The sequence below is a fragment of the Monodon monoceros genome, unplaced genomic scaffold, assembly GCF_005190385.1.
Source record: "Monodon monoceros isolate NGI ecotype Baffin Bay Population unplaced genomic scaffold, NGI_Narwhal_1 Super_Scaffold_7, whole genome shotgun sequence".
Taxonomy (NCBI): domain Eukaryota; kingdom Metazoa; phylum Chordata; class Mammalia; order Artiodactyla; family Monodontidae; genus Monodon; species Monodon monoceros.
This window is the reverse complement of record NW_021703784.1, coordinates 52039418-52066769: the sequence shown is the minus strand read 5'-3', so window position 1 is coordinate 52066769 and position 27352 is coordinate 52039418. Positions and strand designations below refer to the sequence as shown.

At 46.1% G+C, this 27352-nt stretch overlaps 1 protein-coding gene across 1 annotated transcript in view; it reads right to left on the bottom strand.

Annotated features, from left to right (window-relative positions):
- TENM4 (teneurin transmembrane protein 4) overlaps window positions 1–27352 on the bottom strand; it is a 740944-nt gene that overhangs the window by 141571 nt on the left and 572021 nt on the right. The window contains exons 14-16 of the mRNA XM_029207627.1: window positions 12360–12461; window positions 10203–10397; window positions 2642–2842 (exon numbers count right to left, since the gene is read on the bottom strand). Of these exons, the coding sequence (XP_029063460.1) occupies window positions 2642–2842; window positions 10203–10397; window positions 12360–12461 (498 nt within the window). The remainder of the gene's footprint in view (window positions 1–2641; window positions 2843–10202; window positions 10398–12359; window positions 12462–27352) is intronic.

The window sequence follows — 27352 nt, the reverse complement described above, 5'->3', positions numbered from 1 at the left end:
AGAGAGAGAGAGAGAGAGAGAGAGAGAGAGAGAGAGAGAGAGAGAGATCTTTGTATGCTTTGAAGCACTCAACAAACACAAATTGTTATCACTATTGCAAGGGGAGACAGGAATTTTGAAGTCATCTATTAAATTCCTGGCCTTGTGGCAATCACAACACTGATTTAGTCAGTTATAGGTTAGAGATTTAAAAACTATAATCCACGTTTCTGAAAGGGCACCTTTCATCTTGCCTCTCTCAAATGCCTCCGTTACTATCAAGGGCTCTCAGCAGTGCGTGCTGTAATCATGCTCATAACATAGCTAACATTAACGGAGCCCATATCGCGCGCTGAGCAGCGTGCTACGTGCTTTTTTTACTTTATCTTAAATAATCCTCCAAATAATTATTTTCCAAATACTAATCCCAGGAGGTAGGTACGCTTGTTATCTCCGTTTTACAAGTTACAGAAGTGAAGCAACTTGCCCAAAGTTATAACTAGTAAGCAGCAGGGCCAGCATTTGCACCGAAGACTGTCAGACTCAGAGACTCTCCTTATCACACGGAGCTCTCTGCATTAGCTTGTGAGGCCCTCTGTTTGACAGCAGCTCTGGGAAGTGAGAGGCACAGAGTTGAGGAAAATGGGCACTCGCAATTCTATTTAAGGCCCTTGCAATGGGCCTGCTGTCTCCTCTTACAGGGCCAACTCAAGAATGCCTAGCGATCGCACTCAAAGTTACACCCGCCTCCGTCAGAGGCTGTGGAGTCTCATCAAGGATTAACAATGCACGGACAGTTATAGTTCTATCAGAAACTAGCTTTGTGGCCACATAATGAACAATACAACCCAGTGTAGATTTCGGAGGAGCATTCCTTATATTGCCATAAACAGAGCCGTATAAAAAGACTTATTCCTAAAGATGCAGACGTAGAGAATGGACTTGAGGACACGGGGAGGGGGAAGGGTAAGCTAGGAAGAAGTGAGAGAGTGGCATGGACATATATACACTACCAAATGTAAAACAGATAGCTAGTGGGAAGCAGCCATATAGCACGGGGAGATCAGCTCGGTGCTTTGTGACCACCTAGAGGGGTGGGATAGGGAGGGTGGGAGGGAGACGCAAGAGGGAGGAGATATGGGGATATATGTATATGTATAGCTGATTCACTTTGTGATACAGCAGCAACTAACACACCACTGGAAAGCAATTATACTCCAATACAGATGTTAAAAAAAAAAAGGAATTATTCCTAAGACACCTGTGTTCGTGATCATGTCTTTACACGAGCTTTGCAAACAAGGATAAAGTCCAATTTAGGCTGCGTATTGAACATCAATTCTCCATTCAATGGGGAAAGGTAATTCAAAGTATTCCAAAGGCACAAATGCTGCACTGGATCTCATTTTTACCAGAGGTCTCAACCATCTTTCCTGATCACTACCAGAACTGTTAATACACAAGATGATGAGCTGACTTGAGCTTCACTTTGTTTCAGCAACGTGGTGTGGTGGGGAAAGTGACTCAGAGTGAAAAAAAATGTTGATGGAGATGCTACCACTTCTTAGCCATGTGTCCCTGGGCAGGATTACTTAGAAATTTTCTGGGCTTAAGCTTCTTTATTAGTTGATTGCTCTTCATGCGTTTGGTTGCTCTGTCTCCTGCCCCCCTCTCCAGAATGCAAGCTCGCCAGGGTACAGACTTCCTACCTCTTTATCCCCTCTGCCTTGTTCAGTAAGTATTCACTGAGTAAAATACTATATAACTTGGCAAAATGGGGATGATGATGCCTTTCTCACAGGGTTTTTGTGTGGATTTAAACAGTGGATACTGTCCAGATGAGATACTAGAAGCAACCACGCTGACTACCTACCAGTACTGTGCTAGGTGATTCACCTATGTTCTCATCTAATCCTCACCATGAGAGGGCCTCTAAATCATAAAGTGCTTATAAACAGAGGGTGCCAATATAATCATTCTGTGAACCTTACACGTGTAAATTCTGTGGTGAACCAAATGCCAAAATTAAGAACACATTCAATCATGTGTTTGTCATTCATTCATTCATTCATTCATTCGTCAAAGTTTATCCGGCAGCTGCTGTGGGCAGGACTATGCTGAGTCCTGGGAATGTGGAATAAGACACGTTTGCTACCCTCATGGAACTTACCATCTCGTAGAGGATCTGGCCGGAAAGGTGGGTGACGGCCACATCACAAAGCACCCTAAATACCATACTGAGTTTGGACTTCATTCTGGGGAATGGGTAAAACCAAAGGCCCATCCCTGCAGAGCTCAAGGAGGCACAATGTCCCCCATGGCCTCGCCTCTAGGATGGCCATTGTAATGTGAGAGACGAGAATTCAGTGAATCACATCTATCATCATTAATATGGTTAAGGGGCGATGTTTTGACTCTCAAGGCCACCACTATGAAAGAAATGATGTGAATATAGGATTTGTGAATCCTCTGCCCCTCTAAGAGTAGAGGTGTTGAAGGCTGGAGTTCAGGGGAAGAAGAAAAGCATTCAGAGACGTGGGTAACCCCCTGCTACATGACCAAGGTCAGGGTAAGGGCCCTGAACAGGAATGAACGGTGTACACGTCACAGTGGAAACCTCCTCCCTCCATCTAAGCTGTGCCCTTATTCTCCCCACATTTACCGACAGAACAGTCGTGTCCAGTCCAGTTTGGGTCACAGCTGCAAAGCCCGGTGTCTGGGAGGAAGGTTCCGTGGCCCGAACACTGGTCCAAGCACGTGGCCCTGGGCATCTCACAGTTGGTGCCTCCCCAGCCCACAGAGCAGTGGCACTCGCCTCTCACGCAGACCCCCCGGCCCGAACACGTGGGGTCCATGCAGTCCACTGCAACACAGAGGAGAGATAACAGAGATGAGTATCGGACTAGCAAGGGTGAGTCTTCTTTAAGCAAACTGCTATACTTTGTAGTGGAGGAGCTTCACATGCTCAGGGAGGAGGACCCAGATTTCCGTGGAGAGGTCACTTGGTAAGGTGAAGAGAATAACTCTAGCAACGGTAGACCTGGTTTCCCGCCCCTACCCGGTGGTTGACTGTTTAACCTCTCAAGTCTCAGCTCCCTCACCTGTAAAACGTGCATACATATTTGTAGCTCTTGACTTGAGGGGTGCACATGGTAAGACATATGTATACAGCAGCCAGTGCCTATCCTAGATGTCTGTAACAACTGCAACAATGGAGGACAAGACTATTTCGTTCGTGTCTGTATCTCCAACCCCCTAGCACGTGGGAGGTGCTCGAAACATCACTGGAGAACAAACTATTAGTATTTACCACTTCATAAGTGCAGTTTTATTTCCGCGAATGGGGGATTAAAATAAAGAGATTCCTTAATTTAAATGAGAACTTATTTTGCATTCAAATTCCCTTAGGTTTTACCATCTTCCCAAAACTCTGGAGAATGATACAAACTTTCACACCTCATTTTCCAGACACACATTTGTCTGGAAATGTTTCCAGGCAAACATTTCAATGACTATTCAAAACTATATATGATGGCTGTGTTCAGCTTCTCCTCAAGTTGGGGGCGAACTACAAAGCTGTAGCTCACAGCCAAGCAAACCCCCGAGCAGGGCTCTTAGGGCCCAAGGTCAAGGTGGTCTCAAGAGACCTCCCAGAAAGAGGGAGGAGAATAATATTGTGGGTTACCTGCTCTCCGCTTACACAGTAGGAAGTATCTTATATACTTCACCAGGTTGTTTTCTCAATAACCCAATGAGGTACAGAGGAGAAAACTGAGGCTCAGAGAGGTAAATAATTTATATGGGATCACAGAGCTAAACCCTGCCAGAGAGGACTCTGAAGACAGGTCTCTCTGATTCTGAATCCAGTGATATTCCTGTTCCTGGGGCTGATTCTCCTAAGTCAAAGCTTTAGTTACGGGGTTACACAAAGTTCACAGAGACCTCTAATCTTCCGCAAAGCACTTCACGGAAAGAAGAAGAAGAAGGGCATTGAGGGCTAACTTAGCATGTGGCTCCAGTGCACGCAAAGTGCGAAAGGCAGCAGAGAGGAGACAGAATCAGCAAAGGGCTTGTCCGTGTTCTCTACTCAACCAAAGAGTTGCTAGGTCATTGTAGGGAGGGAGGGGATTCTATCTGTCTTGCAAGTGGAAGGGGAGAGTGGAGTCCCGATGGGGCCCAACATGCAGCTGTTGTTAAAAGTGTTGATGGAGCTGCTATGAATGTAGTCAGGCTCCTCCTTGTAGGGGCTCAGGAGGAAGCCGTATGCTGCTGAGGAAAGAATTTAGCATTTGACTCTCTGAGGTCCTAAGTTCAAGGGTCACAGGACAAGCTGTAATGGTTCCATGACCACGGTCAAGTCCCGTACCTGCTCTGAGCTTCCATCTATAAAGCTGGTCTGGTCAAATTACCTACCTCTCAGGTGGCTATGAGGACCAAACGACACTGATGATTTGAAAGGACAGTATAAGCTGTAAATTGTTGCAAAGAAGTTATCTGTCCATTTTATCAGGACATTCAGTAGCATGACTTGGGCAGACTGTGGTCAGAGCTCATTTATAATTCAGACGTGATTTTACTTTATTTATCAATTAAATTTTATAGCCCAGTATATTTGACTTTTGCACAAAAGAGTGGGAAACTCGGCCTGGGTATATTAGAATCACAGACACAAATGGGCAGAGACTTTACAAAGAGCATCATTCTGGGAACAGGCTGTTCATTTTGAGGATCACCTCATTAAGAAAGCCCTTTCACTATTTGGGTTTTTAAAGGAGCTCAACGTAATTACTTCAATGATAAATAGGAAGACCAAAGGCCAGGAGCAACCATTTGATAAAAACATAATAACAAAAACAACAGTAACAATGATATTAGTGTTAATTTAGTTCCTCTTCTATGCCATATCTTGCTATTAAACCTTTTGTATGCATTATCTCATTTAACCCTAACAACAACCCCTTGAGGTAGATACCATTACTATCCTCATTTTACAGATGAGGAAACTGAAGCACAGAGGTTAAATAACTTGCCCAAGATCACACACTGGTAAGTGGAGGACTTTAAATTTGAAGCACTCTTCTCTGGTATAGATCTCTTGCTATCTCTTCTACAACCTTACTGGTTCCAAAATACATGCGCACATGTATACAGACATCGCACACAGAACGGTTAAAAACAGAAATCAAAAGAAAACAGCACAGTGAAAGAAACAGGGCAAAGTGGAAAATTAAGAAAGCCAAATGAAGGCAAAGAATCTCTTTTCTTGCAGTCTCTGGACACCACTTAATAATGGTTTAAACATGACCTGTTGGAGTTCCTGGTAATTAAACATGATAAAAATAATAATAGTGATAAATTTTCATGACCTGCCTCAGATCTCAGAACCTCAGAAGGATTATTCTGGCCCATTAGCCTACTATGATAATTCCCTAGATCCAGAGAGTTTTCCAATTTGACAGGAAACGACTCAGCAGTTCCTATCCCGAGGCCTATAAAGGTATTTCCCGTTCAGTGAGTGCCTGGACTCCAGCTTGGGGTTGAAGCTATCTTTCAGCCGCCCTCGAGGTTGAATCTATAAATCTCTACTGTGGGGCTTCCCTGGTGGCGCAGTGGTTGAGAGTCTGCCTGCCCATGCAGGGGACATGGGTTCGTGCCCCGGTCTGGGAAGATCCCACATGCCGCACAGCGGCTGGGCCCGTGAGCCATGGCCGCTGAGCCTGCGCGTCCGGAGCCTGTGCTCCACAATGGGAGAGGCCACAACAGTGAGAGGCCCGCGTACCAAAAAAAAAAAAAAAAAATCGGCACTGTTAGCGGAGAAAGCTGGAGGGTGGCAAGTTTAGCAAGAGGCCCTCAGCATCACAGTACTTGTTCCTCAGACACAGTAAGTCTGACAGGGACCCAGGAACGAGCAAAGTGAATCCGATGCTCTCAGAAGCTGGTCCAGGCAGGGAAGAAAGAGCAGAAAGAACTGATGAGAGGCTACCTCCAGGCACTTCATCATCAATTAACCATCACTTCGGAAGGTCAACTTGACAAAGCAAGTGTGGGGTGCAAAGGGAGTTTTAAAGAGGACTGCACCTTGGGGTGGTCTAGCAAACCTTGGCTGAACTGGCTGAGATTCCTGCCAGAATGCTGTCCCTACTGTTCCCAAACCTAGGGCCATTACCTATGCCACAGTGACCCTCTGCCCAAGAGGTCCCACACAGACTGTGCATCTGCCTTCCCCTTCTGGGGCCTCTGGGGAGACTGGAACCCTAGGGTGCGATTAAAAAGGTCTCTTTCCCTCACACTGGGTTAGTTTCCCTAACAATATTTATTTTGCAGGGAGCTGTGTATAACGTGGGAAGATCGGCGGGCCGGGGGTCGGGGAGCTGAAGGAATACAGGGGAAGCTGGCAGGGAGGTGGGCTCAACTTTGGGTAGAAGACTGTCTAACTTAGTTTCTTCTCAGAAGAGGTGCCAAGCAGTTACATTTTTTTTTTTTCCTGTGCAGACCCTGCCGTTCAAGCCAAAATTTCTGGCAGACGCTTGGCCCATTAATGAAATGATGGGGCCTGCGTGGCCAGGCTGCAAACACATCTCTTTTCCCCAAATGTTCCACGCTTCAGTGACCACACAAGCTATCGGACTCGCTTCAGGACCCACAACACAGCGGCTCACTTTTCACTGCAAAAGGCTTAGGTGGGCCCCTCTGCCCCTCCCCCAGCTCCCTCTAAGCGTCCTGCCGGAGGCGTGCCTCAGGCTTTAAAAAACAGGGGGCAGTTTTGATTTGCATTTCTCTAATGATTAATGATGTTGAGCATTCCTTTCATGTGTTTGTTGGCAATCTGTATATCTTCTTTGGAGAAGTGTCTATTTAGGTCTTCTGCCCATTTTTGGATTGGGTTGTTTGTTTTTTTGTTATTAAGCTGCATGAGCTGCTTATAAATTTTGGAGATTAATCCTTTGTCAGTTGCTTCATTTGCAAATATTTTCTCCCATTCTGAGGGTTGTCTTTTGGTCTTGTTTATGGTTTCCTTTGCTGTGCAAAAAGCTTTTAAGTTTCATTAGGACCCATTTGTTTATATTTGTTTTTATTTCCATTTCTCTAGGAGGTGGGTCAGAAAGGATCTTGCTGTGATTTATGTCATAGAGTGTTCTGCCTATGTTTTCCTCTAAGAGTTTGACAGTGTCTGGCCTTACATTTAGGTCTTTAATCTATTTTGAGTTTAGTTTTGTGTATGGTGTTAGAGAATGTTCTAATTTCATCCTTTTACATGTACCTGTCCAGTTTTTCCAGCACCACTTATTGAAGAGGTTGTCTTTTCTCCACTGTATATTCTTGCCTCCTTTATCAAAGATGAGATATCATCTCACACCGGTCAGAATGGCCATCATCAAAAAATCTAGAAACAATAAATGCTGGGGAGGGTGTGGAGAAAAGGGAACTGTCTTGCACTGTTGGTGGGAATGTGAATTGATACAGCCACTATGGAGAACAGTATGGAGGTTCCTTAAAAAACTACAAATAGAATTACCACACAACCCAGCAATCCCACTACTGGGCATATACCCTGAGAAAACCATAATTCAAAAAGACTCATGTACCAAAGTGTTCATTGCAGCTCTATTTACAACAGCCAGAACATGGAAGCAACCTAAGTGTCCATCAACACATGAATGGATCAAGAAGATGTGGCACATATATACAATGGAATATTACTCAGCCATAAAAAGAAACGAAATTGTGTTATTTGTAGTGAGGTGGATGGACCTAGAGTCTGTCATACAGAGTGAAGTCAGAAAGAGAAAAAAAAAATACCGTATGCTAACACATATATATGGAATCTAAGAAAAAAAAAAAGGTCATGAAAAACCTAGTGGTAAGACGGGAATAAAGACACAGACCGACTAGAGAATGGACTTGAGGATATGGGGAGGGGGCAGGGTAAGTTATGACAAAGTGAGAGAGTGACATGGACATATATACACTACCAAAGGTAAAGTAGATAGCTAGTGGGAAGCAACCACATAGCACAGGGAGATCAGCTCGGTGCTTTGTGACCACCTAGAGGGGTGGGATAGGGAGGGTGGGAGGGAGGGAGACGCAAGAGGGAAGAGATATGGGAACATATGTATATGTATAACTGATTCACTTTGTTATAAAGCAGAAACTAACACACTATTGCAAAGCAATTATACTCCAATAAAGATGTTAAAAAAAAAACAGGGGGCAATAAACTTCAGAAGAAGGAAGAGGGAGAGAGAGAAAAACTTAAGCTTGTTAGCTGGTGTTTTATAAACACAGTGAAACCTGTTAGAACAGAACTGAGAGGGAATGGAAGGGAGGAGAGGGGACAGGATGAAGGCCCAAGAAACCCCCACTATAAACACAAGGACTGTGCAAGGATGCTTCACCAGAGAAACAGAAATAATAAGAGGAATCATTACCAGATGGCCCTTCTCGGGAAAGAAAGCAGGAGTGAAAACATTTCTTTTCAAATAATAATGTAACTCAAATTGCTAAACAGGTTCTCTCTTTCTCTCTGTAAATGACCTTGCACTCCGGGGCACCGGCTGATCAGGAGGACAGCTTTCCCTCCTTGGCCCACATGGCATGGTGGGGCTGGGGAGTGGGACAGCCCCACTGCTTCAGGAGGAATCTCCTCTTTGTTTTTCTTTCCTTCAGAGGGCCTTCACCTCAAGTGACTAAATGAAAAGGGAAAGCAGAGGAAGGTCACCATTGTCAGGATGAGAAAGCCAAGTTCCTTTGTTCAGGGGCCGGGCTCCTTGCTGAGCTCAGACAGCCCGAAGTAATCCGCATCAAAGCTAATAGGTCTCAATCAGGACCTCCGGCCACACTCGGAGTTTAGAGACAGCCCTTTCTCTGAGAGGTGATGGATGCTTTCCAGACACTAATCCCTTCCCATTCCCCACTCTTTTAAAATGGGCCCATTATATTCTCTCATTTTTTAGGGGAAATGACGCCTTGAGGAGGGGATACTCATTAAATCCCCAGTGAGTTAGAAGACTAGCTCTCCTTGGAGCCTCTTCCACCCGCTGGAGAAGGTGCCAGGGCCCTAGACGGTGGACAGTGGGAGGTAATGACTACTAACATCGTCCATCAGTTTCAAAGTCCATTTCAAAAGACCCTGGATACAGTGAGTGGGGTGAAACAAGAAATGTGCTTCAATAGTCCCCAGAATGATGCTAATGATATAAGAGCTAACATTTTGGGAGCATTTCCTATGTGTCAGACACTGAGCTACGTGCTTCACATGTGTCATTTAATCTAGTCCTCACAACGACCCTCTGAGGAAGGAACTCCCATTTTACACATGAGGGAACTGAGGCTAGTAAGTGGCAGAACGAGGACTCAAACCTACATCTGATTCCAGAGTGTGCACTCCCGATGGCTACTCTCTATTGCTTGTGAGAAGACCCCTCCTTTCATCGGGAAATCCCATGTGGTCAGGAGGAAAGAGTACCATGTCTGAGGTCAGAAGACCTGGACTGAATTCCAGCCCTGCCATCAGTTAGCGCTGCCCTTCCCTGGGCCGCAGGTTCTTTGTGGGATAGAAGTATTTACTTATCTCACCTGGTTAGGTTTTCTTGGGAAGAACTGATGTCACCCTTAAGTCAGCAGTTCACTTCCTAGCCTCGATCTGCACAGGCATGTTTACTTTATGAAGGAGGGAGACACGTTTATGAGCACCTAAGAGCCACAAACATGAACACACACACACACACACACACACACACACACACAAACACAGGAGTGAGACTGTGGAAGGCAGTGTATGGAGGTCTACAACAGACTCACACTTCAGAAATGGAGAGCAGAGGAACTTAAAGGGGAGGAGAGAGAGCTCAGGCTACGGAGCCAGAAAGCCTGGGCTCCAACCTGGCTCTGCCATCTACCAGCCATGGGACCTTGGGCAAGTCATTTGACTATAAAATGGAGATGGTTACCCTTCCCTGCTGGGGTTTGAAGCTAAATGACACCAGGCTTTTAGCACAGAGGCTTGCATGCAGGAAGTGCTCAATACACACACTTCTCTTCCCCTCGCTGAGCAGGACCCTCGTTCGTCTGTCTTCTCCCTTTAGGTTAGTGACTGTTGCCGAAGGCGTCCTGGCTTGGGGGTGGGGGGTCACAGGGCCGCTGCTCCCTGGGTGCCCTCGCGGCCCTGCCTGCCGGCCTCTGTCTCACAGCGAGGTGCCGAGCTGCTTGCCCGCAGGGCTTACCTTCCTCGCAGCTCTCGCCCTTGTAGCCGGGGTCGCAGATGCAGGTGCCCACGATGCAGGTGCCGTGGTTACTGCAGGCCACGTCAATGCACTGGCTGGTGGGCACGTCGCACTCGGCGCCCTTCCAGCCGCTGTGGCACAGGCACCTGCCCTTCATGTACTGGCCGTTCCCACTGCAGAGCACGGGGCAGGAGGCTGCAGAGACAGCGTGGGAAGCCTGGCATGAGTCCACGCCCCACGCACCCCATCTGGCCTCTGTCCCCTTCTCTCCTGGGCTTCAGCTGCTTTGCCACAATTCCCACGTGTGTCCATCTGTTTGCTTCTCTTGCTTTATTTCATTCCAGTTAAAACACATCAGGAATCGTAGGTGAAGGTGTACAGTGCAGGGCCTGGCGCAGTTGGTACCCAATGAACGCTGCTTTTCCCCCGTCCCCCTCATGTTACTGGTGCTGCATGGTGGTCACCAGCATCCTTAGATAGGAGGCTTCAGTCTGGTCCTTGGGCTCACTGGAAAAGACAGCTGGGCCTCCTTCCCTCCCCGCATCCCTCCTCCAGCACCCTCCTCCTAGTAGCACTGTATTTTGCATCCCCATTCCTCACGTGCAGGGCCACTTACTATCATCTTTAACCCAGCCAATCTCAGCTTTCCTTGCCTTTCAGGTCTCCACTCAAGCCCCACACGCCGCTGCCCCCATAAGAGAATAGCTGAGCCCAACCTGGCTCTTTAAAGTATTATCTTTCCATTTTGCCACTTAGCGTAAAGGGTTTTGTGATCGTCTGTACGAAGGACACTATATAAAAATAAATTACATGGCACTGTGCTGTACCTACCAGCCTTACTGAGATACAATAAGGCTGCTTTATACATGACTCTTAACTTTAAGTGCATATGGGATGAGACACTAATTCTTGTTAGAAGGCATGACTCTTCTCTCTGCACCACCTTCCCCCTGCTCCCACCTGGCTTTTTTCCTTTTTAAAACACTCAGCAGGTAATTGCTGTGCTTCCTCAAGGCCGCTGGCTCTGCTGTCTCACACTGGGTCTATTTCACGTCAGGAAGAACAAGCAGGATCCCCATAGCAGCACCACGGCACGGTATTTGGAGGGCGCCGTTTCCTCGACCTGGAAAACCATCTCTGCCTTCCACCAATGAACGATTCAAGCATCTCGTCTTAGTTCCAGTGTCACCCCATCTGGGGAGCCTTTACTGGTCCTCATTCCATCCAAGCAAAGACCCTTTCATGCTGATAGATGTTCCCCGCATCTAACCTCGCTCTAGGCGTGCTTCACTTATCACTGACTGCTTTGTCATCGTCTATTTCCCTGTCTGTCTCCCAGACTGAGAGGTCCTGGGCTTGGGTCTTGCTCCGTGTTGTAACCTCAGTGTCCATCACAGGACCAAGCCCTAAAGGGCACTAAGCAAATGCCTGTTGCATGAGGGAAGAGGTGGAGAAACCAGAGGAAAGGGCCATTTTAGTTTCCCCAAGAGGAGTGCCCAATTCTCGGGAGTTCAGATCTGCTTTGGCATTTTCCTTGTTAATTCTTCCAGGACAGAAATGAAGGCCAAAGGGACAGGCAGATCACGGGCAGCCTTTAAACTCTCCCTGTAGTGGTGACCATTAGCATCGTACGTGCCCGAACAGGAGGCCACATTAGTGTCCTGTGTGGAGAAGGGCAGCCTCACCTCCCAGTCCCTCCCCTTGGTGGCCTCAGCCAAGACTCTGCCTCCACTGTTAGATGGTAGGAACTGGAGCAGCAACTCAGGCCCTTCCACGAGGTCAGAGACAAACCACACTCGCTAAAGACAAACGTCCAAGATGCTTGGCAAAAGGCTGATCGGTCCCCCAAGGGGAAATCTACTTTTTAAAAGAACCCTCATGGCCACTCCTCCTGTTCTCACAATGGACATGGGGTTCCCTGTGGCTGCCCTTGCTTCCTTACCTCCCCAGTCATGCACCCATGGATAACACGGCTGGGTCAGCCAGGGCTCTGCCTGCGGACCTCCCTCTCAGGGCTTCAGAGGACTGGCTCTTGGGAGCCCTTCTCACAGGAGGCAGGAGCTGGCCTGGATTTCTGCGCTTGCTCGGAGAAGTGGGACCTGAACTGCCCACGGGGCCGCAGGGTGGACCTTGTAAGCCCACAAGCGGGGTTCTCACCTCGACCGCAGTCAGGGCCCAGGAAGCCCAGGAAGCAATGGCAGGTCCCAGAGATGCAGTCGCCATTGCCGTAGCAGTTGCTGGGGCAGTTATCCACGGATTCTGTGGGAGAAAAGAGAAACAGAGTTGCACACGGAAGCTTCTTTACCCAAACAGAGGGCCTGGGAATCCAGCCTCAGGTTAACTAGGACCCACACATTTGAGTGCTTCTGGCCCAGTCAGTGAAAGGAATCAATAAAGTTAAAAATGATATATTTACTCTTACCGAGGTACATCTCAACCGATGTTAAGAGACGTGTTTGGGAAAATGTGTGCCTAAACCAATTTTTTTATAAATCAACTTTGTATCCACAAATGCAGTAGAAATTTCAGCTACAAACATTAGGAGAAAATAGTTTAACCCATCAGTGGTTATCTTTGGAGGCTGGGTTATGGGGTGATTCTTGGGGTCTTCTTGACACTCTTCTATGTTTTACATTTTTCTCATAATGGGCTGACGCTCCATGAATTTGTTTCTTCATAAAGCTACTGGGGATTTGCAAATCTGTCTCTTCCCACTTCTGATTCTCCATCTATCAGTCCAGGCCCCAGCATCTCTCACCGGGGCTCACACGACGGCCTCATGGCTGGCCTCTCAGAGTCCTCTCCCCCTCTCCCCCTGATTCATTCACCACCCAGCAGCCTGAGCCATCTCTCTGAAACAATCTGATCCTGTCATCCTCTGACTTAAAACCCTTCAATGGCCCCCCATTCGCCGAAATGAAAAAATCCAAGCTCTTTCAAAATGCATCAGAGTTTTCCTTCACATTCCCTTTGCCGTACCTGCATCCCCGGCATCGCCGATCAGTGCCCACCTTCTGCAGCGATGCTACTTTCTCTAATTCTTCCTAACATTGTACATTCGGTATCGTGTATGTGACATGCCAAGGAAATATAGGATTCATTTCAGAAAGACTTTAGTAAAAAATTAATCAATGTTTTGTAGCTCCAGTTAGTAAACCTGTTATCTAGGAAGTCTTTATTTGGAACAGCTCGTTTCTCAATAATGCTGGACACGGAATAAAGGAAGAAGCCACTACCATCCTGAATGCCTTCTTTGTGCCACGTATTTCCGCAAAGGTTATTTCGGTTCACTGTCACGAAATCTTCAAGCATGTATCAATATTCCTATTTTACAAACAACAAAGAAATGACAAGATGAGAAGGCTGACAGAGAGATGAAGTGACTTGCTGAAGGCCCTGGAGATACTAAGTCATGGACGCCACATCTGAACCCAGGCCTCTGGACTCCAACCCCTGGTCTTCTTCAATGATGCTATGCTATCTGGGCCTTAAAGGAACTAACTCTTCAGCAGAAGCCAGGGATGAACAAGGCAGATGTGTGGGCCAGTGAGGCCAGTCCTGAAGACAGCAAAGGACCAGTTGGAAGGTAGCGAATTCTAGGACTTTCAGAGCTTGAAGGGATTGAAGAGACCACCTAGTCTAATAGTCTCATTTAATAGAGAAGGAAACTGTGACCCATAGGGAGGGCAGTGACTCACCCAAGGTCTCCGAGACAGTCAGCAGAGTCAAGTTAAAGCAGAGAAAAGGTTAGTGTGGTGGGGCAGAGCTAAAGATTCAACCTGTTGTCTTAGCTCCCAAGTGTAAGTCATGAAGCCAAGACTAAGACCTCTGTTAAATGAGATGTCACCATATGAGACATGAGTCGTACCTACAGGAAAGCTGTGGCTTAACTGGGAGACTGGGATAACAGCTGTCACCCAGGCAGCAGCACGGGGCGTGGAAGCTCTGCCTAAAGGTGAGGAGACCTGGTTCTGGGGCCCATCCTTCTAGAATCATGCTGGGTGACCTAAAGCAACTTCCTTCCCCTCTCTGGGTCTCACCTTCCTCATATGTGAAATGAAGGTGATAGCAGAGATGATTCCCAGGACTGCTTCCTGTTCTAAAATTCTATGAGCATCTTGCAGAAAAGGTGTCCTGACAGGGCATCAAGACTTAAATCCAGGAAATCACTTAGGGGCAATGCAATGGCAGCTGATATGGGGTAAAACTAGCAGAGGGAAGGCTTCTTGGAGGAGGTGAGCTTGAAAAATGGCTTGAGTATGGATAGATGGGGGAAAGGTGGGGGGATTTTGAGGTGCTCACAGCATGGCGCATTTCCCAAAAAGGTCTTTTCCCAGTTGTCTGCCGTTATCAACTTGGAAAAGACTGAAAACATTTGGGAAAAGGGCTCAGATGTATGCTTCCTTTTGTGAGCGGGTGGAAAATTCCCCTCGCGCGCTGTCCGTCTGCTATCCTGAGCAGCATACGGCAGTAACACAGAGTTAAGAACAAGAGGGCCTAGTCTAGCCTGCGTTCTCATTTCAGGGAGTCTGAAGCTGTCTGGGACCTGGCAGAGTGAGGCTCATGAGCCAGGGCCCTGAGCATCTCTGCTCTCCATTGGTTTTGCCTGGGAGAATCCATATGCCTTTAAGTCCCTAAAGCCTCTATGTTAGGAGTGGCTTCCGAAACACTGTTTTTACAGAGAATAACTTCGGACGTTTCCTTCTGAATATTCTTTTAAAAATAAGAATTTTGAGTAAAGTTTAAGGCGAGATCATTTTCTCTTTAGGCTACTGGCTAATGGTACAAATGGAGGGTGGGTTCTACCTGCAGTCTTGCAGGAGGAGTACAGGACAGAGAGGCAGAAGGCCTGCTTCTAGCTCTTGTTCTGCTACTGAAGGGCTCTGGGACCTTGGCCACAGCACTCGATCTTCCTGCACCTGTTTCCTCAAATGTCACCTCCTCTGACAAGACTTCCTCATTTCTTAAACAGGCTAAGATATTCCTGGGACTTTTTCCATCACCCCTATTAAAGCATCAGATAGGCAACACTGTTGACTGTGAGGACAGGACATCCTTGAGGACAGAAACCGAGTATATTCACTTACACATTTGCCCTGCTGTCCAAAGAAGGGTCTCAGTAAACGTTTGATGCTGTCCCTGAAAGAATTTGGCTAGATGTTCTCAGAGATCCCTCCCAGATCTAAAATTCTATGGCCTAGGTCTTCTCAAACCCAGTGGTATAAAATATGTCTCCTCATACAAGTACCATAATTTCCAGCTGTGGTTTTTATTCTTTTTTTTTTTCCTTTCTCTCTCTCTTTTTTATCTTTCTTTCTTTTTTCTTTTCCAGCTGTGTTTTTAATAGGATCAGTTGCAGGTAAGCGTCACACACTTTCTAGATTTTGATTTATGAAGTCTGTAAGACACAAACCTGTTAATTCAAAAAGTCTTCCTAGTGAAAAAGTAAGGCACGTATATTTTCTGTGACTGAGTATCATGTCGGTTGCTGTATCTGAAAGAATAGAAGCCTGTTTGCTACAAAACTTGCCCCAGGCTGCTGGTGTCAGAAGGCAGAAGTTTTAGGAGATGTGGAATAATTTTACGACAGCAACATGGAAGTAGAGACATCTGGAGAATATTTCTTTTTGATGAAATGTTTTTGTATATAGTTTTTCTTCCACTTGGAAGGATTTCAACTACTTGGGGTCCACTTGGAATCCTACAAATAATGAGTCTCCATTGACCAGATATCTCTATGCTAAATGCTAGTACAGAAATGACACTCACTAGCTTGGGAGAAGTGTGAACTTTATCGCATAAACATGTTATGTTTTCAATTAGTGTCTGGTGAGTTTCTTCCCCCTATAGTTCCTTCCTGCTTTGCTTATGTTCACACTGCAGCTGCCTTCATGTAGTACAAGGTGTACCTTAGATCTGCTCAGATCTGAATGAAAAATTCAGCTGCCTGTAAATAACTGATTTTCATAATTGGGTGCATGGTATGGTAGAAAACAGGGGCCTTTCCCCCAGCTTTTGCTTTTCTATCACAACAGTGTGTTCTGCTAGGAAATTTGATTTTCAGGAATTTGTTTTTCCTTCCATCAATATTGGAATGCAGAATTTAAATGTTTCCTGAGCTCATTCTCTGGACATGTGTTCTGAGTGGGCGTGTTCTCTGGATGTTGACCAAAATATTGCTCGAAATACAAAGGGGCATCTGCAGAAGGAAGAAAAGACAACAACGGTCCTTCCTGGAGAAAACACAGGAGACGGGAAACTATAGAGGCCTTTGGTGAAGCCACAGCAGTGCCTCATTTTGTCTGCTCACCACGCTTTTCCAGAGACAAATCATTAGCATCGCCATGTCAAGGTGAACGATGATCACAGTTGGTAAGTATGTCCTCCTGAGTCTAGGGCTGATGTCTGGGAAAGCCTGCCTTCATTTGCCACCTTCTACTTTTCTTATTTGAAATCCCAGAGCCTCGTTTTTGCAGGAAACAAGGAGAGACCACAGAGGGAAATTCTGCCTGAAGGAGGACTACTGGGCAGTGTAATTGCCTACTGGACTCCAGTTTCACAGGGGCAGTCATACGAGAAGGGGAGAGGAGGCTTTTCTCCTTTATTAGCTCACTGTGGTGTGGGCACACCTGCTTCGTGCCCTGCTCTGAGCAGGCAAACCTTTGCAGTGATGGAGCCTGAGGTTGAATTCCAGCACCAAAGACAGAAGGAACCAGTTGTGAGTGAGGTCAGAGCCCACTAGCCGTCCTTGTCTCTCTTTTCTGCTCACCCAGCACTTATCCCCCCACCTTCCCCAGCACCTCCTCCATGTATTGCTCGCCTGTGATGTGTCCCAGCTAATAAAAGCCTGCGCTAGCTACCTACAGCTCCTTCCTCTGCTTCTCTTGTCTCTCCTTAAGCTGTAACAGTGGATGTTGGCAACTTTTTGGAGGCACTTGTTTATAGAGCCAAGGTCTACCTATTACCAAGGGAGATGTACTCTTTGATGCCTCCTTTTGGCTTCTCTTTAGGAGGATGGATGCTAACGCTTCAGGCAAGAAGGAAGGAACATGGACTCCAGAACAGCCCATTGGATGATTGGATACATCGTCTTGTCTACAGCTGGTGAAATTTATACTCTAGGTTACATCTATTACATCCCCTTTGATCCTGAAGCCCGGGGCTGGGTTTGTTGTCGACAACCAAAAGAAGAGAGGGAAACAAACTAGACAGCAAAGCTGGGTGTTAACTCTACAGTTACTCTGACAGAGACCCTTTCATTCCCTCAAATGGAACTGTGAAAGGTCTATCATATATTCTAATGTATTCCTTGTATTTATGAGAATTAGGTACTTTTGCCACCATTTCACAGTCTCACATGGAGACTGAGAGCTGAAGTCACTTTCTCAAGGTCACACAGCTGTAAGGGTGAATCTGGTAGGTGAACCAAGTTCTATCTGAAGCCAAAGTTTGTGGTATATGGCCTGGACCAAAATATGGGATCCAGTCCCATACTAGCTATGAGCCCTATGGACAAGGCATCTCTAAACATCAGTTTCTTCATCTGTGAAATGGGGTTAATAACAGCACGACCTCAGAGGGTTATTTTGAAGGCAAATAGTGCTACGCCGTGCATGTAAAGAGGTTTGCCCAGGACTTGGCAGAGTTGGTATTTTGGTTTTAAGGAAGGTCACACATGCTTTCCGTTTGTGAACCAAAACAGCACACTAACTTGGTCTAATGAATCCAGACAAGGCAACATGGGTTACTGGGGGGTAAACACACATACACACACGAAACACACAGAAACTCTCCACAGTAAAAACAGGAAAGCAAACAAGCAATGTGCTGAATGTGATGACGGCAGGATATTTGGGTAAATTTCCTCCTGGGGAAAAAGCACTGTCAAAGCAAATTAAACCTGTTGTCTCCCAGAAGCCCAAACACAGGCCAGCTCATGACAACATCTGAACGAACTTTTCCCCCCGTGCACTCCAGTTTGGCACTGGGCAGGTGCAGGTGCTGGAAAGCTGTTCTGCGGCCTATGAGGCGTCAGTCTGTAGGTGCCCCAGCTTTCCTTGTAGATGATGGGATTCAAAGGCCTTCAGTCTGCAACAGTCTAGGTCAAGGCAATGACAAAAATCTGACAAAGCCTCTGACAGCCTGGGCTTGAAGCCAGTTCTGCACTGGCATTTGAACTGGGAGATCTCTTTTCAGTCCTACCCCAGAAGTCTACCAACCACCATTAAGAGCAGCTCCAAGGAGGGATCTAAGAAAAAGATTGTTCCCTTGATTATATTCAGTCTTGGTTCTTTGTTAATTATTTCTCTGGGGGCAAACCAAATTTCACCAATGAGACTGTGAGCTCCTTGAAGACATGCATTATGTCTGGTTCTCCAAAGAGGCAAGTCCTCAGTAATGTCTGCTGTATAGAGAAGCTAAGCAGGAGTGCAATGGAGGAAAGGGGTCAGGGTCATGGACATGGCACAACAGTCAGATTCAAGAGAACAGCTGGCGGCCAGCAAAGCTGTTGTTTCCTTGTCCTATATTTTTAGATGTGCGATGTCTAGAAGAATGCAGGGAGTGAGAGGAAGTTCAGCTTTGCTTTGCACTCTCAGACTGTATTTGGAGCTCAGCTGTTCACATCTGGGAGGCACATTTAAGAGCCCAGCAAGATAAACTGGAGCATGTTCATCGAAGAGCAACCGGATGGTTAAGAGAACTTGAAATCACATTGTAAATACAGAATTCTTGAGAGAGTTGGGACTTTAGCTTACTAAGGGAGTATGAACCCTGCTTAAAAATAACGAAAGGGCTATGATGGGAAATAAGGATTAGACTTTTGTCTTGGTCCTAATAACTGGACTTAGGTCCAATGAGTAAGGACTATAGTCCTTGGGCAATGGAGTGGGTTTGAAAGAAGAAAGAATTTTGTAAGAGAATACCACTTACTATGTTGGGTTATCTTCTGTTGATGTATATGTATCTACCTAAATATTGTAAACTTCATGAGGGCAGGAAATGTGTTATTCATCTCTGAATCTCTAGTAAATAGTCATCCTTGACTCAAAGCAGGTCTTAAATGAATCTTTGTTAGTTGAATGGCCAAATGAACAGGCTATGTGAGCTATAAGGTCATATATTTTCAGTCACTGATGTACTGCAGGAGAGGGCAAATTAATGACTGGGATATTGCAGGGAGATTAAAGATAGACAGTATAGCATCTTCCAAATCGGAAATCTCACAGTGCTATGAGTCATGGTGTAAGGGAACATGCCTGGATTGGATCAAGAAACTTGGGTTCTTTACTTACACAACAGAAATAGACTCATAGGTTGGAAGCAACCTAAATGCCCACTGACAGAAGGATGGATAAAGATGTGGTACATATATACAATGGAATATTACTCAGCCATAAAAAAGAATGAAATAATGCCATTTGCAGCAACATGGATGGACCTAGAGATTGTCATAGTGAGTGAAGTAAGTCAGAGAGAGAAAAACAAATATCATATCATATGATATTGCTTACATGTGGAATCCAAAAAATTGGTACAAATGAACTTATTTACAAAATAGAAATGGTCACAGATATAGAAAACAAACTTATCGTTACCGGGGGGAAAGGGGGGAGGAATAAATTGGGAGATTGGGATTGACATATACACACTACTATATATAGAATAGGTAAGTAATAAGGACCTACTGTATAGCACAGGGAACTCTTCTCAATACTCTGTAATGACCTATATGGGAAAAGAATCTAAAAAAGAGTAGATATATGTATATGTATAACTGATTCACTTTGCTGTACAGCAGAAACTAACACAACATTGTAAATCAACTATACTCCAATAAAAACTTTTTAAAAAAGAAACAGACTCACAGACACAGAAAGCAAATTACTGGTTACCAAAGGGGAAGGAGGGGGAGGGATAAGTTACGAGTTTGAGATTAGCAGCTACAAACTACTATATATAAAATAGATAAACAATATAGCACAGAGAACTACGTTCAGTATCTTGCAATAATCTATAATGGAAAATAATCTGAAGAAGAATATATATACATGTATATACACACACATATATATGTATAACTGAATCGCTTTGCTGTACACTTGAAACTAACACAACACTGTAAATCAACTATACTTCAGTAATAAAAAAGAATAAGAAACTTGGGTTCTCATCCTACTCCTGCCACTACCTTCTGAGGCGACCTTAGCCATGTCCCCTCGTCTCTCAGGAACTTTCTCTTCATCTACAAAATTCATTAAATTTATTCAGCAAACATTTATTGAGCATCTCCTCTGGCTCAGGAAGTTTCCCGGTGCAGTGGATGACTTGGATGATCTTTCAGGTCTAAGATCCTGTGATCTAATGAATCAGATCAAATTGTCACTACTTAGAAAACTATACTCACATGAAAAAGATGAGAAAATAAATCATCATGATGTTTATGGCCTGAGGGAGAGAAAGGAAGTTTGCTCCTTTAAGGGCAGACTCCAACTTTTTAAACCTCTCTCTGTGTCCTCAGATAACTGGCCTCACATTATAATGTACTGTGCAAGAGGGGCCTCCAGTGAGTCACTGAGGCCAAGGGCACAGGGATGGGAATACAGAGCAGGTGCCTCACTGGCTGCTTCTGGCTAAGAGCTCCTACCTCTCTCCCCGGGTCTGCTGGCAGCAGCTTTCACAGATGCCGGAGTCCCCAGAGTTGGCTCTGCTGCCTTTCCCAGAGAACTCTGCACATGCGTAGTCTGCGGCCATGCTCCGTGAGCATATGCCAGGGAGGCCACTGAGACACACGGCAAGTGGTGATGACACTGCCCAGTGCCATGCTGTTCAAGAGCACAAGGGCCTTCCAAGGAGACGTACTTGCTCTCATGCTTGGATACACTTTTCCTTCCTTTATAGATGTATCCATCCTTCACCCACAGCTCCTTCTGAGGAGCGATGCTCTGCCCACAGTTCCTGCCTAAGCAGTAGGCACAGGTAGACCAGATGACCGGCCACAGCTGACTGGACTGGGACCCAAGGAGAGTCATTTCATAGGCTGCCCAGCGCTCTATGACGTGGCCTGGTACACAGAGGCTCTGGGCCAATCAGAGTCCTACTCTAGTATTTGAAATCAAATGTGCCCAGGGAATGCGACAGCTGGTCAAAAGAGTGGAAGCCAAGAGACATGATGGAAAGAGAGGGGCTGGGGAGGTTCTTCTGGCCAGGTAGGAGCCCACGTTCAGAGGACGCAGTCCTGAGTGCGCAGAGGAAGCCGGCCTATTGGCTGGGAGAGGTAAATGGAGTGGGAGCTCAGAGAGAGGCACGAGGTCACACCGCCCATGAGAAGAAGAGAATGACGGGGACTGGGGAGCAGACTGGGCTCCCAGAGGCTTCTCAGTGCGTATTTTAGTCCCAAGCCCTGTGAACCTTTCTGAAACTACTTCACCACCACACCTGCCTTTCCTTGAGGTGGGCTGAGTGTGTTTTTGCTTCTGGCAACTGAAAGTACCCTGACACATCCATTCGCCTTGAATCTTATCAGCTCTACCTGATAGTTATCAGGCTTTGATGATAAGTGGCAAGTGCAGGACATGATGTTTTTAAAGCATTTCTGCATACAGCTGTATACAGTTTTATTTGATCCTTACAATAGCTCTGTATGCAAGAAGGGAAGGTGCTCTTTATTATTCCCCATTTTATAGATGGGAACACGAAGGCACAGAGAACTCGCTCAAGTTCATGCAGCTAACAAGTGACAGGGCTAGTATTAAAATCTATATTTCTCCTCCCACCTAACTGAGGGATTCCTTGACTACACCACAACTGCCAATCCAGTAAGAAAACACGCCGATCCCACTCCTTTTGCCTCCAGTTACAGAGTGAGGACGACACAAAGGATGCTGCCAGGGCCAGGAAATTCCAAATGGTACCTAATTTGGTTTTGTTAATTGAAATTCTGGTTTTAAAACATACCTGCCAGCATTCAAATATCAAAATGTGGCTCTGGCCCCTCACACTGTATCATACTTGGGCAATAATATTGTTCCATCGTTTGTTCACTGATAATTCATTCAAACAAGTCTCTGTTAGTTCCACTGTGCTGATGCCATCAGGAGGACCTGAAGTGTGGTCCTTGTTCTCAAGGAGCAGTAGAAAGGCTCCAAAGGAGCCTTTGGAGTCAGGCAGGTCTGGGACTAAATGTCAACTCTGTTACTTCTAAGGGTGAGACTTAGAGAAAGTCACTATCTGAGTCTCAGTTTACTCATCTGTGGAATGAAAAAATCGCTTGTCTTACACACTTGTACAGATGAAATAAAACCAGTGTGTGTGTGTGTGTGTGTGTGTGTGTGTGTGTGTATAAACACACACCTGGTACATGACAAGTTCTCAGGAAATGTTGCTTGCTCCTGTCCCTAGCATAGTTTTTTCCAAACTTTATCCTGTGTCAGTCCCTTGAGAGGCTTGTTAAAACATGGATTGCTGGGCCGTACCCCCAGAGTTTCCGATTTAATAGGTCTGGGTCCCAGGTGATGTTCATGCCCTTGGTCTGGGTACCACCTTGAGAACCACTGGTCTGGAAGAAAGGCTGAGATTTTTGCACACAGGTTTATAAAAACAAGCCAGAGGGGACTGAAAGATCTAAACTATGCAAGAATGCAAAAGAATTCATGGACCACTTCCAAAGAGAAGGGTTTGATCCTCCAGGAGGGAGTGTTTGAATAGCTCTTAAAGAATAGGCAGCTTTTTGAAATGCAAAGCAGTCCTGGGCAAGATGGGGGTCGGGTGAGAGCCAGATCCAGAGGAATCACCTTTGCTGCTCCCACGAAGTGATCTGCTGATATCATGCCAACTCCACGTCAAGTCTGTCTTTGGAACAAATTATTTAAGAAATCAATTTTGGGTTTTTTTGGTGTTTTTTTTTGTTCAGTTTTTTAAAAGCTCAACTTGGCTGCTGGCTAGAGAGTTCCATCTAATGAGCATCACTTTGTGTTAAATTATTCTGTGATGACAGACAATGGAGGAACAGAAAAAGGTTCTGAGGAGGTGGGTGGGGGGGACTGCTAATTATTCTCCAATCTTTTATCCAGGCTTGTCACCAAGCTTGACGCTGCTCACAAAGCACATAGAAAACCAAGCCCTCAGTCCCCCTTGCGTGTCATGTCTGAAAATGTGCAGAAGGATGATGTAAAGATGACCTAGACACCTGCAGATTAAAAAGGCCCATGGTGGCCTGGCCTTGGCTTGGAAAATGGCAATGTCTGGTCGGCATCACCTCTGGCCTGAACCACTGCATCAGCCCTCCAAGCGGACTTCTGTTTCCAGCCTCGTCCCTGTCAGTCTGTCCTGCACCTGGAGGCCAGAGCTGTCATCCTGAAATTGAGTCTCTTCGGGCCACCGACAAGGCCGCTGTTCCTTAGCATCTAGAGTTGATACCACAAACCGGAGGCTTATGGACACTTTTGTTTGCAAAGTGTTTCAAAAAATTTGAATTAGTTGCCAGAATTTTTCAAAAAGGAGAATTCACAGAAAAATCTGAATGGTGGCTTTTCTTGAAAAATCGGAAGATCCAGCATGGCAGCAATCTCTCCTCATTTAGGAGAGGCCCAGATACCGTGGTTGTCCACAGCCCCAACCTGCAGCTTCCCGCACTGCTGCCACCTGCCTGGGTCCCCGAGGCATCTGAACGTAGGACGCCAGCCCCGAGCAGCGCTTCCAGACGTCACTTATTTGGGTGCTGCCTTTACGTTGTTGCCATAGCCACACACCACCTGTCCTCTTAGTCACTGAGTATTTTTAGACTCATTTATTTTCTTAAACAAATTTATTTTAAAAAGAAATTCAAAATAATAGTTTGATCTACCTAATTATACTTTTTCTAGTTTACTAAAATAAAAACTCAATTTTTGAAGTAGAGTCTGCCTATGCATAATATAAAATAATCTCAAGAACTATAAGAAACACTGGAGGGGAGAAAGCCCACATTTCGGAACCGGGAGGTGAATGCTCCAATTCCCTTTCCAAGCTAACTTCTCTGCCACAGGGCTCCTCCTCATGGCCTCTCTGTGTTGCTGCCAAATTGCTCCCCCCAGCTCCTGAACCCACCCACCCTTTTCAGCCTCCCTGACTGTGCCCACGCTGATGACTTCACCTGTAAAGCCTTCAGAAAGAAAAAGACAAATACCGTATGCTAACACACATATACGGAATTTAAGAAAAAAAAAAATGTCATGAAGAACCTAGGGGTAAGACAGGAATAAAGACACAGACCTACTAGAGAATGGACTTGAGGATATGGGGAGGGGGAAGGGGAAGATGTGACAAAGCGAGAGAGAGGCATGGACATATATACACTACCAAACGTAAGGTAGATAGCTAGTGGGAAGCAGCCACATAGCACAGGGAGATCAGCTCGGTGCTTTGTGACCACCTGGAGGGGTAGGATAGGGAGGGTCGGAGGGAGGGAGATGCAAGAGGGAAGAGATATGGGAAGATACGTGTATGTATAACTGATTCACTTTGTTATAAAGCAGAAAATAGCACACCATTGTAAAGCAATTAGACTCCAATAAAGATGTTAAAAAAAAAAAATAGCCTTCCCCTCAGCCCCTTCCCCTTGTCCAAGTCCTACCTAACCTTCAAGGCACAATTTAAATACCACCTCTTTCACGAAGCCTCCCCAGATTCCTCTTTGCAAGACAGACCTCACAGTCTCTCATCTGAATCTAAACAGCAATTTATTTCTATCCTTCGCTTATCACCTACTGCTGTCTACCTTGCAGTCTAGTTATTTATGAGCACGGCTCCTTTTCTCTAGTAGGCGGCAAACTCCCTGAGAGGAAGGGATCCATTTCCCTTCCCCTTCCTTGTCCGTGTCTCCCCAGTGGCTGGCACACCGCCTTGTCTAGAGTGGCTGTTCACTCAACGCTTGCTAAGTATCGAATGACAAAGGGCCATGTGTGGCTGACTTCATGTCCTCTGGTGTGTCCAGCCTCAGCCTCTAAGGCTGGGCTCCTTCTGTGGGGCCTGGACTGTCTATTTCCTTGCTGATTTCTTCTTTTTTTAAAAATTTATTTTCTAACTTCGTTTTTATAAATTTTTTTTCCAGACCTGTGGCTTCACTTTCATATCTCTTCCTCTGGGCCTGTTTCATTCAGCCAGACACAATATTGGGCTCTCTACTCGCCAAACAGCACTAACCACATGTTTTGGGAACATGTAGTAATAAAACTTTGCAGGGTCCCCATTCTTCTCTCCAGCAAGAGCTGTCAAGATGGCGTCTGTGAATTATGCGCTTGAATTACTTCCACCTGGCCATAACACAATAAAATGATTAACAAGATGGATATATTCTCAGACTCTGGTGGATTTTTCTTTACAATACTTATAATGCATGTTGGTCAGTCGTGCGACGATTGGGACAGTACTTCTTTCTTATTTATCTAGTGGGTAACACTCAGTGTAATAACTTGGGTCTATATCTTTGGGCCAGAGGCGAAGTTGGACTTCTGCTTGACACCAAAACCTATTAGAGATCATGGTAATGTAATTACATGTTCAAGTTAAACATTTTATAGCTGCTCTAGCCACCGGGATATTATCACTCCCCCAGCCTGTAGGGAGAAACTGCCCCATGGCAGAAGTGAAAGCTACACATCTTGCAAGGAATTGAGACATAGTTGCTGTTGTGAAAAGTTTATGGAACCTTCCGGCCACCTCTGATTCTCTGGCAGAAGCAAGACTTTAAGCCACCAATATACTAGGTTATAACATAAATGTTAGGTCCTGCCTGGGCCTGACGTGGAGGGGAAGTCTCCCAAGTTCCCTAACCAATGAAACGCTGGCCAGGCCATGTGCCAGGCTGTCCTCATGCTGAAGCACTAGGCCACAACCCCTGTGGCTGGCCAGCCTTCCTCCCAGGTCCTGGGCTCCTTGCACTTGTCTCCTGGGCTGGAGTGTGAGCACACCCAGGTGTGGTCAGCTGGGTCCTGCCTCCCGGGCTGAGTCTCCAGGCCCTCCGTTCCTCAGAGCTGTATGTCACCTCTGGCATAATTCGGCTTCACTTGTCTGGAGCTCCCTGACCCATGACTGAGCATGGGCCATGCAATCAGAACCTGGGTGTGACTTCCAGTTTTTTCCCTGGGAAAACCATTTAGGGTCTCTGAAGCCTGGTTTTCTTACTCACCTATCTCATAGCGGGGTTGGGGGTAAATGAGATAATGCATGTGAAGCAATTAGTGGGGCTTATGGTAAATGTCTCATCAGTGGTAGAGGTAAAACGAAACCAAGTCAAAACACATCAAACAAAGTAAACCCATTTTTGGCTAGGCCAAATCAGAGGCTGTGTAGTGTAACAGAACGAGCACAGACTTTAGAGTGAGACCCCTGGCATTCCCACCCCACTCTGCCACCTCCTATGTGACCATAAGCAAGTCAGTTCCCCTCTCTGTGCCCGTTTCCTTTTCTGAAAAGGAGGTATAGGTGTTATAGTGTAACAACTGTAGGTGGTATAGTATTAACATCTGAACCCCTATGGATGGGGGCTATGGACCCTTCTAGCGGGTATTTCCTGGCTGCCCCCGAGCTGTCCTCAGCTCACTCCTTCATCAGGGCCTCCTGGCATGTTGCACCTGAAGGTGTGTGTACTTTATGACAACAGGACAGAGGGAGCCCGAGAGCTTGGGAAAGCAGCAACCAATGCTCCAACACCATCTCCACACAGGACTGGCTTTTGTTATCAGGGCCCAGCTGAGTCCATGCAGATTATGTTTCTTCCACCTGCATGACACACTACAACATATGGGATGTGTCCACACGGAGGTACCAGGGTGCTGAATTCTCTCTTCCTTTCAGCTTAATCCTCTAAGGTATGGACGAACATTCCACAGACATCACCCCTCCTTTCTATGAAAGATGAGTTGTAAGGGACTGGCCTTTCCTAGAAACCCCTGGGGACATTTCCTGTGAACCCCCTTCATACTTGCCAACCCCTCGCTTCTTCCCTCTGTTACCTCTCACCCTCAGGACCCTGCCTGCGGCCACAACAGAGGAGGCCAGCTCTGCGGGCTGGGACTGATCCATCGCTATACCCACAGTGTGGGCCCAGCGGCCAAAGACAGAGCATGACACACACACACACACACACACACACACACACACACACGCGCGCG